This window comes from Arachis ipaensis, chromosome B10 (genome assembly GCF_059453495.1).
Source record: "Arachis ipaensis isolate K30076 ecotype BB chromosome B10, ASM5945349v1, whole genome shotgun sequence".
Taxonomy (NCBI): domain Eukaryota; kingdom Viridiplantae; phylum Streptophyta; class Magnoliopsida; order Fabales; family Fabaceae; genus Arachis; species Arachis ipaensis.
In genome coordinates, this window is record NC_142435.1 from 145,617,196 (window position 1) to 145,629,097 (window position 11,902).

Consider the following 11,902-nt stretch of genomic DNA (forward strand, 5'->3'; position numbering starts at 1 on the left):
GGAGATGATGATACATGGTTAGAAGAGTATTTTTGTCATTTTAAAACTAAGGGGCGGAATGATAATCCCGTCATGTTCAAATATTTGAATATTAGAAGAATTGTACCATGCTAGTCTTGGACATCAAAAAGACCAATAGTTCATCTCAAAAACAGTGGTGTTGAAAGGACAACAAGTCAAAAGGCCCATTGGGTTAACGCAGGACAATAAGAAACCCAATAATACTTTTTAAATTTGAATAAATTACTATTTGTACCAATGAAAGATACAGACGCTGAAAAAAAACGACAATTGTAACCACGGAAGATGGCCTATGTGTGCCAAGAGTACCCAGATGTTGGTTACGTAATTGATCCGTTAGGGTACTCTTGGCACACGAAGGCCATCTTCCGTGGTTACAATTGTCGTTTTATTCTTATATGGGTACAAATGGTAATTTATTCTTTTAAATTTAATGGGAGGCATAATTTATTATTAATTTTCAAATTTTTTAAGACATTTATTTTAATTTATTTTGCTGTTACCTGTTAGAGTTTGTTGAAAGATTTGATTTACTTCTGATTTGTTTAATAGTAATTTTAGAGATTTTAAATTTAAATCAAACATGATCTAATCTAATAAGATCAAATCTAATTTAAATTAATTATCATATCTTTAGAATTTTAAAATTTAAATCAAATATGAACTAATCCAATAAGATCAAATTTGATTTAAATTAGTTATTTTATCTTTAAGAGATTCAAATTAAGTATCTTATCTTATCTTTTAATTAGTTTGTTAGGGCCTATTTTAACATCTTTTGTGAGACAATTTAGTGATTTACACAACTTTCTATGAATAAATTTCAATTGCTTTAAGCACGTTTTATTGTGTGATTAAGTGAGTTGAGTGATTTGCTTCGCTTGTTGCATGAAGAAAATTGAAAGATCCAACCTAAGGTGATTTTGCGTGGAGTTTCTTCAACTTCATCCCATCTAGGTTGTCAAGGATAAGTTCTTTGAAGGTCTAGTAGGGAATCTTTTCCGGTGACTTAGGTTGCTAAGAACAGGTATCTTAGAGGTCTAGTAGAAAAAAAATCCTTATCTATCTTTTATATTTCTATGGTATCTTTTGGGGTGTGTCTTTTTATGCCAATAAATTCCTTTTCTTGGTGTCATCCTTTTCTTGTCCCATTCCATTGGATTTTAATACTTCGAATTTATTAAACCCTAATTAATTTCTTATCATCTTTGGTCAATTTAATAATAATGTGGTAGATTAATGCCACGTGTCACAAGATAATTGATTGACGGGCTAGGTCAGTAACATGTGGCACACTTGACATGTCATAAATTTAGCTATAATCAAATTAGTCATTGAAAATACACACGTAAGTCATTTTCATCCCTAAAATATTAAAAATTGATCAAATTAATCCTTATATAAATTTATCTTATTTTTTCATAACATTCAATTTTAAATATTTTTTTATACTACTAATTTTAATATTATTTTTTAGATCTTAATAAATAAAATTCTCTTTACATAAAATAATAAAAATAATTAAATCATTACAAAGTTATTTTGTCATTTGTATTTTAAAATTTTATATTTTTCAAATGGTAGTTTTTTTGTGAAATTTGTTTATTTAAATGAGTTTATCAAATTATTATTGATTATATATTCAAAAATTTAATATTTTAAATCTCACTAAATATCAATTATTTTAAAATTTAAATTTTTTAGATTTTATAAAATTATAATTTTTATTATTGATTAATGTATATGGTAGAACTCAATAATTAAAAAAACAATGTGAGATTACTCGTTAAATTTTAATATTTTAATATATTTTTTTAAAATAACTATTATATTTATTTAGTGAGATTTAAAATATTTAAATTTTAAAATAACCACTATATTACTAAGTAAGATTCAAAATATTAAATTTTTGAATATATAATCAATAATAATTTGATAAACTCATTTAAATAAATATTTTTATTACAAAAATTATAATTTAAAATTTTAAAATACAAATGATAAAATAATTTTGTAATAATTTGATTATTTTTATTATTTTATTTAAAAAATTATTTGTTATGGTATGAAAAATAAGATTAAAATGAGTAGGATTAAGAAATATTAAAAATTTAATATTATAAAAAATTTATATAAAGACTAATTTAATCAATTTTTAAAATTTTAAGGATAAAAATGACTTACATGTATATTTTTAAGGACTAATTTGATTATAAATAAATTTATGATATGTCAAATGACAGTCACTGTCTTATTGACTTGACACGTCAACTAATTATCTTGTGACACATGACATTAACCTACCATACCATCATGACACATGGTACTTAACGTGATACGTCATTATTTAATTGGCGAAAGGACTAATTTAGTTTACGTTTTATCTTTTAGCAATTAATATGATTAAAAAAATTATTTGAGAATCAATTTAAAAAATAAATAATCTTTAAAAGACCAATTTGACTATTATCTTTTATAATATACTAGCAGTCACCAAAAAAAAAAATACTAGCAGTCACATGGATCTTCCGTGGCAAGTGGCAAGTAGTTATAGACCAAAACGCAGCGTCTGTTCATAGGGCAGCGTTTGGATTTTGGATCCACCATCAAATTTCAGTTGAGGGACGCTTTAACTTCCCAGCTCTAGGGTTCCTCCAATTTTACCTCCCTTGCTCAGCTTCTTCCCCCTTCGCGTCCTTCGCTCCTCCACCTCGCCACGCCAATACGACGTCGTTTACCGCAACTCAGCTTCTTGTCTCTTCTTACCTTTCTCTTAATCGGTAACGTTTCTTCCCCAATTCTCTCTGTGTTCATGTTTTAACACTCGCACTTCACTCACTTCCCTCTCTCATTTTGAACTCTTAACCCAACACGCAATGCTAGCAATATGTACATGTTTGCGGGTGCATATATTCACCTTTTCAGTGTAATTCTCTGATGAAAATTTAAATTTATTATTTATCCTCTGCAATTAGGAGAAAAGGGGTTTCATTGGATATGGATAGTCACGAACAGTTGAACGAGGAAATGGAAATGGATATGGAGATGGATTCGGGTTCTGAAGGTGAAAAGAGCAGAGCTAGTAACTGTGTAAGTGGCTCTTTGGAAGATGAGAAGCCGCCATGCCAAGCTGAGGATTCTGCTGAGCCTGCCGCCACCATGTGCGGTGCCCCTCTCTTGCAAGTGGGTTTCGAAGTAACCAAAACTGTCGTGATCTCCGAGGAAGTTAAAGGAGCGAATGGCGAGAATGGCAGCCTCTCGTCTTCTTTGAAGGGCGAAGGGAGTCCCACCAGAAACTGTGTGTTGGATGGAAGATGTATCCTTGTGTGTGTTTGTCTATTCTCCTATGTGCTAGTGATTTGTAGCTTGGAGAGTCAATTGAAGTTTCTGCTTGTGTCTGTGGGTTTTATTTTTGAAGGGGGAGGAGGGAGGGAAGGAAAGGAAAGGGGTTTAAAGAAGGAAAATAAGCTCACAGCTACTGTTGGAACCCCTTCCCTTCTCTCCCATTGCTCCTAGAATAAAACAACCAAACACATTTACCAGGGGTCATCCAAAATGTTGCATATATAATTCTTTGTTGAAGAAAGTTGATTTCCTTGAATGAAAATTAATTAGTCTCTCTTGTGCTTCTTAAGTTCTGTATGCTGTCATTGCAGTAAATCCTTTCTGTAACAATGTATGTGATTTTTCATATCAGACCAAGAGTATGTAGTATCAATTAGGTGATGATGGTTTGCTTCTTATTATTTTCAAAAGACTTGTAGTTCCGTAATATGTGTAATAGCTATTTTAGGTGCTAAACGAGCCCGGATTGCTGTTGATGAACATCAACCATCAGTTCATTTTGTGTATAATTCCCTAACAAGGTATGTGATATTACAACAGGATATGATCTTTATACGCAAATGGAAAGGGGAAAAAAAATTGAAAAACCAAGTTTTGTATCTTTTTAATTGTCAAATATCTGATCTTGCCTTTAAGTTTAATTGAATGATAGGTTTCATTGATTAACTTTTTATGTGTTGACCCTTTCCAGAGCTAGTAGACAGAAGCTTGAAGAGCTACTACAGCAGTGGTCAGAGTGGCATGCTAAACATGTTTCTTCATCCAATGTAAGGCCTGTTGTTTTAAAATTCTTTTGATGAAAGCTTATGTTTCTTTAAAGTTTAAAGTGATTAAATGAGTAATTAGAGAATAAAATATGATCAAAATAAAACATGTAAATAGACAAAAATGTGAATATCTTTATTAGCATGCGGTTGGAATGAGAATTGTAGTTTTTATATTTATAATTGTGGAGCTACAGTCCATGTAGTGTCAGTGATTGGTAAACATATGATAGGTATTTATTTTGTGGGATGAATGAGGTACAAAGTTTTATTATTGTCAAAAGTTGTCTTCTGTGAATATTCATGAGAAAAGAAATCATCATTTGTCTATGATTGACCGAAGTCTTGTAGGAACTGACCTGTAGACAATTTGAGTGATCTTGAGAACTTGAATTGGAAGGATCCTTAGATTAGATCATTGATGTGTTGGCAAACAAATGATGCCAATTCTTTGAATACTATTTATTTTGCTTTTTTAGCTTCCCAAACCATGATATGAATTAGTTAGCTATGTTTGTCTCTCCAGGATCCTAGCGATGTGTTGGAATCTGGCGAGGAGACATTTTTTCCTGCTCTGAACGTTGGCCTTGAAAAGAACTCGGCTGTGGTAAGTTAGTCTTTTTATGACAACCTCCTTAACTGTGGGCCTGTATGCTTTCAATTCCACTGCTAGGAAACTAGTCCAGTCACTCTCATGGTTGTAATCTGATTTATCCCGGAATAGATGTTTTAGTTGTGGTTCGCATAGTCGTAGTGATAAGTTACAGTAGCCATTGCAGCGTGCATTCATTGCGTCTTGTTATAACTGCCTTGTCCATTTTTATTTTTCTATTGTTTTTAACACTTCTATTTTTGTCAGTCCATTTTTGTTATTGGTTACTAATTTTAATGCACTATATTACTATTTATTATATCAATGTGGATTGTGGAAACCCATCTCTAGTTACGGTTACACCATAAATTATTAGGATAATTAGCATGTTATCATATTACTAATATGTGCACTTGTTAACAATATTCACCTTAGAAAACAGGAAAATATTATTGTTTTTTATGCCAGTTTTTTTTATCCAATTTCTTTATATTGCAGTCATTCTGGATGGATAAACAGACAAGAAATGATAAGAATAAAGATTTTGTACCTGTAGATGATAATTCTGTACCTCTATATGATCGTGGATATGCTTTGGGATTGACTTCAGCTGATGGTTCAAGTAACTTGGATGGGTATATGCTGTCACTTATTATTATTTTAGATGAAAACTAGTTGCATCTAATTTACTAGTTCTTGGTCATGTGCTTCTATGATGTTTGAAATATAAATAATATGAAATATGAGTAGTGGAAGTATCTTCTTTCTATTAATTAATTAATACCATATTTATTATGACATGTGCAACTGTGCAGTGCATATCCAACAATTGCTTGCTAGCACAATAATTGATCATTGTGGCTACAGTGTTTCTTCTTTCTTCTAGAAAAGAATCATAATTAAACAGTTGGCTTGTAAAACATTGATTCTTATTTAAATGTGATGTTGCACTGCTCATAAAGCCTTGGCTTGATGGCTCAACAATTGATCACTGTGGCTACTCACCAGAGTTTTGTGTTTTGTGGTTCTAGAAAAGAATCATAACTAAAATGCTGCCTTGAAAAATTTATTCCTATTTTAAATTTCTAATTTTATTACCTTCATACTTTTAAGTGTGTTAGGTTTCCCATATTTTAGATTCCCTTAATGGTTTAGAGAATGATCTGAGAAAGAAAGTCTGTTTCCTTTTAGAAGTATCTATTTAGTTTTATAAAATTTGCCTTCTTGGTTCTTTGGGAGCTTGCTTTGAGCAGACTAGCAATTGGTAGAACTCTTGTGTACAGTGTATTTGACACTATCTTTTTCGTTTTATTTACTCTGCAATGAGGAGTTTCAATACTTCTTTATAAAGATCATTTTGTCCATATTTTCGAGTTAGCAACTGTATTCCCAGTGTCTTCTATTTAAAGCTGGACATATTCCTTTAAGTGGTAGAAACTGGCGCTTGGCAACAATATTTGGTATTACAGCAGCATCTAAGACCGAGATGTGGTAAAAATGCTATGTATTTGATCAAATTATTGGAAAATATTGGCACCTGGAAACAATATTTTTACCAAAGGTGTTGTAATTTGAAAATTAATTGGGACAAGACCTTCTGTTGGTCATACCCGCTTTGAAATCTTTATTGGGATATGCTGATTTAAGAACAGTTGAGTGGTAATATATTATTTAATTTCAGGGTAAATTATGCTTACCTCTCGAGATTTGTCTGAACTACACTTGGCTCTTCTCTAGCTGTCCAATATAAACTAACTCTCTCTCTCTCTCTCTCTCTCTCTCTCTCTCTCTCTCTCTCTCTCCCCTACCAAACTCTAACCCAAATTCCATCTGACACCACTCCCCCTTAATAGAGTACAATTGTTTTGTGTTTAAGATGAATGAGAACAATTGGTTTTAGTGTTTCAGCAAAGACACTTCTGTCTAGGATCTACAATAATGTTTTGCAAATTTTCGCAGGACAATTTTCAGCTTAGATTCATGGTTACTGTAGCCCATAGTTGAGGCTTAAAAAATCTTGTTCATAACTGTGTCACACTGTAGGAGATCCCAACGAGCATTCACCACTTCTTTGGCAATGGTTGAGACATTCACTGCCTGCTATTGTGAGGTTTAAGTGGTGTTTAAAGCAAAGTTACAATATTGATTTATTTATATCCTCTGACATTCCTTTCATTTACAATGAATGCCGCAATACAACTTCCATTTGTAATGAATACCATAAAGTTCTCTGATGTTAGGTTATATGCCGGAATTAGTTATCTAGTAGTGAGTATTTTTTGGTCTACATGATTTAAGAGAATATCTCGTTGCTCATTCATGTCCTTACTGTCATGGGAAATTGTAAGCTTCCATCCTTCCATTTTTAGCTTGATGACCCATCATTGAGGCAGATAAAGACTTTTGGAATAGACAAATTTATGTCTTCAAAGGTACAAATAAAGCTTACGGATTTTTGGTGATTTGAAACACCCTTATTGATCTTCTGAAGTATTCAAACTGTGTTCGTGGCTAAGAAGGCTAAGGGAATACATGTGTTTAGGAAAGAACTGGAAGCTTAGGCTCAAGGGCCATGCTGACATTCAGGCAAAGCCTTACTTGGCCAGTTACAGTAATTTTTATCTCACATTATATGGTATGGCAGATGATTGTAGCTGACTATGGTGTATTGTTTTGGTGGTAGGATTTATCAGTTAAGCTGTCTATGGTAAATAGCTTGCAGAATAGCCCATATTTTCTGTACTGCTTCTGTTTCTCTGCAATGATTTGCCTTAACATTAGAGTTCGTATTAAGGTGGCAAGGTTTTGGATAGACATTTGGTGGATAATGTATGTACCTTGTAGGATTCTTTTTCTTGAGGTTTTGGAAAGATTTGCTGATATCGGTGTTTAAGGGAGGGGTTTTACCATGTGTGGCTCTCAAACCTGTACAAGAGCTGCTGCTTGATGCTTTGAACACATCATTTATTTTACTGTGTTATCCTGGGATATTGGGACATAGACAACCAGCTTGAACCAGGGGATGCTCCTAATTCTTTTTACTTGGAAAGTTCATTTACAAACTGAAGTTCACTGAGATTCGGGTGTTTTTGTTCAATTTTTATTGGGAGCAGCATATGGGGAAATATTGACTGCCTGTTACGCTAATACAATGTAAGCAAGGATATGGATATTGTCAGTCTCAGTTGAATTTCGCTTACATTATCACAATGGTTAAGAAAAAGAAAATATCAGTTGCTTATATATTTTTCCTGTTGCTTCCACAATTCTGGCATCTTGTATTTTTGTAGTGCTGTGCCTTGTGCCTAATGATGTGAAGGAGCTGCTTTTCCTTCTGGTTGGGCTCACAGTTGTGGATGATCATTTAAATAGAGAAATCAAAGCAGTTCCAGGTTTTTTCTCTTTTTCACACCAATGTTAGGAAAAAGGGGAGAAACATTTTATTGGGTTAAGATCAACCATTGTGGGGTTATGGGAACATCTCTGGATTCTTCATAATGCATAGAGGTTTCTTAGGCCAATTACATTGCTTTCACATCTGATATGTTCTATATTTTTTCAGCATTTTGAACTTACATGTTTGTCATTAATTCCTGATGAAGCATCCAGTTATTTGATTGTACTTGATAAATTTCGATTAGAAACTGCTGTACTTAACTTCCTTTTTCATATTGTAGTGGTTTGGAGATTGTGGATGATGCTGCCCGGTGTTTCAACTGTGGTTCCTACAGCCATTCCTTGAGAGATTGTACAAGGCCTCGTGACAGTGCTGCTGTCAATATTGCTCGCAAGCAGCACAAGACCCGTCGAAACCAGAATGCGAGTTCTCGAAATCCAACTCGATATTATCAGGATTCTCCAACTGGAAAGTATGCTGGTTTGAGGCCAGGTGCTCTTGATGATGTAACACGTCAACTCTTGGGCTTGGGGGTAAGAGTTTTTGCTCATTTTAGGCAATGAAATCTTCAATTCCCCACACCACCCCCCAAAAAAAAAAGTTATATCAAGAGAAATTAGGGAAAATTTAACTAGGGGAGGACAGGATATATTCCAAATTGGGAAAAACAAAACGGTCGTATCCTTTGGGTATGCAAAAAAGGATTCAAGGAATCCATACAAACTCAGAATCTATTCAAGGAATTTATATTGCACTTCTGTTGACAGTATAGTGAAGCACATGACTTGGGGTGGTTACCTTCCTCTAGTCCCTCGGAAGTATGGAAAGGTGAAAAGAGGAGATGAAAGAAAAATGTTAATTAGATAGTTAGTGACTCAAAAGTTGAGTGTCTTGACCCTGTATGAATAACTAAATGACACTTGTGCACTTTAGTTTAGATGCCATTTCAGATATACTGCTTAAGTTTCCCATGAAATTTATATTTATTTGGTCCTTAACAATATAGATAGAGTGTTCCTTTAACGATGAACTGAACTTTGGGGTATCATGAGTTTCTCCTTTTTCTTTAACCAACAAAATGTGATTTGTTTCTACTAGTAACACAATCCCCCAAGGAATAGATTTATTTATGGTATGTCATGTGAAGTAGCTTATAATATTTTGCTTGTTCAACTACTTGTTTGTACTGTATTTTCTAGTCTAAATATTGGCAAAATGATTGTACTGATAGGTTGCATAACTATACAATGGAGAGTAATAAGACATCATAATTTTTATTTTATTTTTTCATAAAATTATACAATGTTTTCTTGTGCAGGAACTTGATCCACCTCCTTGGCTTAACAGAATGCGGGAATTAGGGTACCCACCTGGATATCTTGGTAAAATACATTTCTTTGACCTTAATTACCCTTTTTTAGAGGGCCAAAGTTGTAAAATTATTTTCATGATCACTTTGTTGAACCTCTGATATAAACCCAATTAAAAACAAGTGAAATTGTTCATATAACAACCCAAGGGCTGAACTCTTTTGGCAACTTCAAGATCAAGACAGCAAGAAATATTTGCATTTTGCTCACATACCTCTTAATACAGAATTTTATTTATTTATTTACAGCTTGTTTGGAAACCATTTAACATGAGAAAAGAATTCTATTTCCTTTAAGAAAAGAATTCATTTCTATTTGAAATTCAATTTCATGATTTGGAATAACTATAATATATTAATGGAATAGCATTTAATTTAAAGAGTGTGAGAGTTGATTTGGAAATCAGACCCTTTTTGGCCTGATTTACAAATGAAGGAAAAATGGGAATTGGAATTCTCAAAGAAATTCAAATCATTCATTTTTAGTTGTTCCAAAGCAAGAACCAGAATTCAACTCTTGAGTGAATTCTAATTCCTAGCATTCCAAACAAGCTCTTAGAAAAATGCGCTTTTCATATAATAGTGGTGTGAAGTCATGTGTGAGGATTTCACAAGTGCATTTCATTTTTAGATGTCAGTTACTGTAGGCATGACACGAGACTACTAAGTGGTGTATAATATATGGTATTGGATTCGATACTTATTAATGTTTTAAATGTTTTAAATTTTTATATATGATAGTAATTTTTTAGACAATTTAATGCTGCACATGCTGTTATCTCTTATTTGCAAGTCTCTTTTAGTCTTTTATTTGTCAAAGTTTGCTCCATGTACTGTATTCTATCTTTTTCCTTTTTCTTATTTTGTCTATCAAATTAATTAATTATTCCAATAACATGGTATGGAATTTAGATGTGGATGATGAGGATGAACCTTCTGGTATTACAATCTACACTGATAGGGAGATTGCAGAGCAAGAGGATGGAGAAATTGTGGAAGTTGATTATTCAAAACCAAAACGAAAGATGACCATTGAATTCCCAGGAATAAATGCTCCTATTCCAAAAAATGCTGATGATAAATTGTGGGCAGCCGGGCCCTCGGGTTCAGATACATCAAATAGTTCAAGGACACACCATAGATCAAATTATAGCTCAGACTATGGCAGCAGAGGATACTTTCGTGAGCAAAGATCTTCTGGGGATTTCCGGGATGATGGTCCCCCCGGGGACCCAGGATACGGTTCCTATACGCATAGTTTTCATCCTAGGTATGGTGGGCATGATTCTTTGGCAAGGAGTCCTTCAATGTCGAGGTCCTATTCAGACGGTAAGAGAAGTCCTTTGCATGAAGAAGAACCCTCCAGGCCTTTTTCCTTTCATTCTCTTCATTACTCAAGTTCAGAGAGGCTTTCTTCCTCCTTTGACCGAGATTTTGGTAGATTTGGAAGCTCAACCTCTGGAAGCCTACCCGACAGAGATTATGATCGAACATCTCGAATGCACTCAGATGATCGTTACTCTCGTAGTTGGAGATGAAATTAAATCCATTGGATTATATTGGTAGGTTGTTTCATGGTGTATCCAAAGAAAAAGAAAAATGCAAGGTTAGGGAATGTACAAAGTGCTAGGGAAGTTGGCATATATTTAGCCGTTTCTGGTAGCTTTTTGTATGCATACTCCTTTTATTATTAGGTTTCCGACCTCAACTATTTTGTAACTCTGGTTTGCTTGCAGAAAGGATTGTAAAATAATCTACTGTTGGCTCATTTATATATATAAATCATTGTCTAAGTTTTTAAAATTGTAATAATCGTTGCAGTGGTATTATAAATTAATATTAAGATCCATTGTTTGGACTTTCGAGCATGACCTTTCGTTTTGGAGGAGTTGAAACAATTGTTACCATTCAAAATAATTTCTGAAATTTGATCTCAAACTCAATTTAGTTGACCTAAATTGTATTCTAAAATTTTAAAGCGTGATTCAATTTGACTCTTCTGTCTATTTCTATCATTGGAGAGATGACGTGGCACGATTAAACAATATCGTTTTGCTGCCGTGCTGCGCCTAAATGATGTTGGTTTACTTCTCTCCCCTCTTCTTCTTTCTCCTCAATGTCTGAACCTCCCACCCTTTTATTGGAAGATATGATTGAGGGTGGTGGCAATGGGGGTGGTGGGAGATTTAGACATTGGGGAGGAGGAAGAAGAATAGGAGAGGAGTAAAATGACGTTGTTTAGGCACAAACACCTAAACAACAAAACGACGTCGTTTAATCGTGTTACGTCATCTCTTTGGCGACGGAAATAGACGGAGGGAGTAATTTGACTTAAGCCTTAAAATTTCATGGTACAATTTAGGTCAATTGAAAATTGAAGAAGTAAATTGAGTTGGAGGTCAAATTTTAAGGTC

General features: G+C 33.6%; 1 protein-coding gene across 1 annotated transcript; it reads left to right on the plus strand.

Annotated features, from left to right (window-relative positions):
* The first annotated feature begins 2,546 nt into the window (after positions 1-2,546).
* On the plus strand, positions 2,547-11,297 carry LOC107622699 (uncharacterized). The gene is made up of 9 exons (XM_016324682.3): positions 2,547-2,801; positions 2,997-3,337; positions 3,806-3,887; positions 4,058-4,133; positions 4,657-4,737; positions 5,221-5,357; positions 8,400-8,652; positions 9,438-9,501; positions 10,401-11,297. Exons 2-9 carry the CDS (start codon positions 3,019-3,021, stop codon positions 11,024-11,026), a joined length of 1,638 nt encoding a protein of 545 aa, XP_016180168.1. The 5' UTR covers positions 2,547-2,801; positions 2,997-3,018; the 3' UTR covers positions 11,027-11,297.
* Positions 11,298-11,902: the final 605 nt, after the last annotated feature.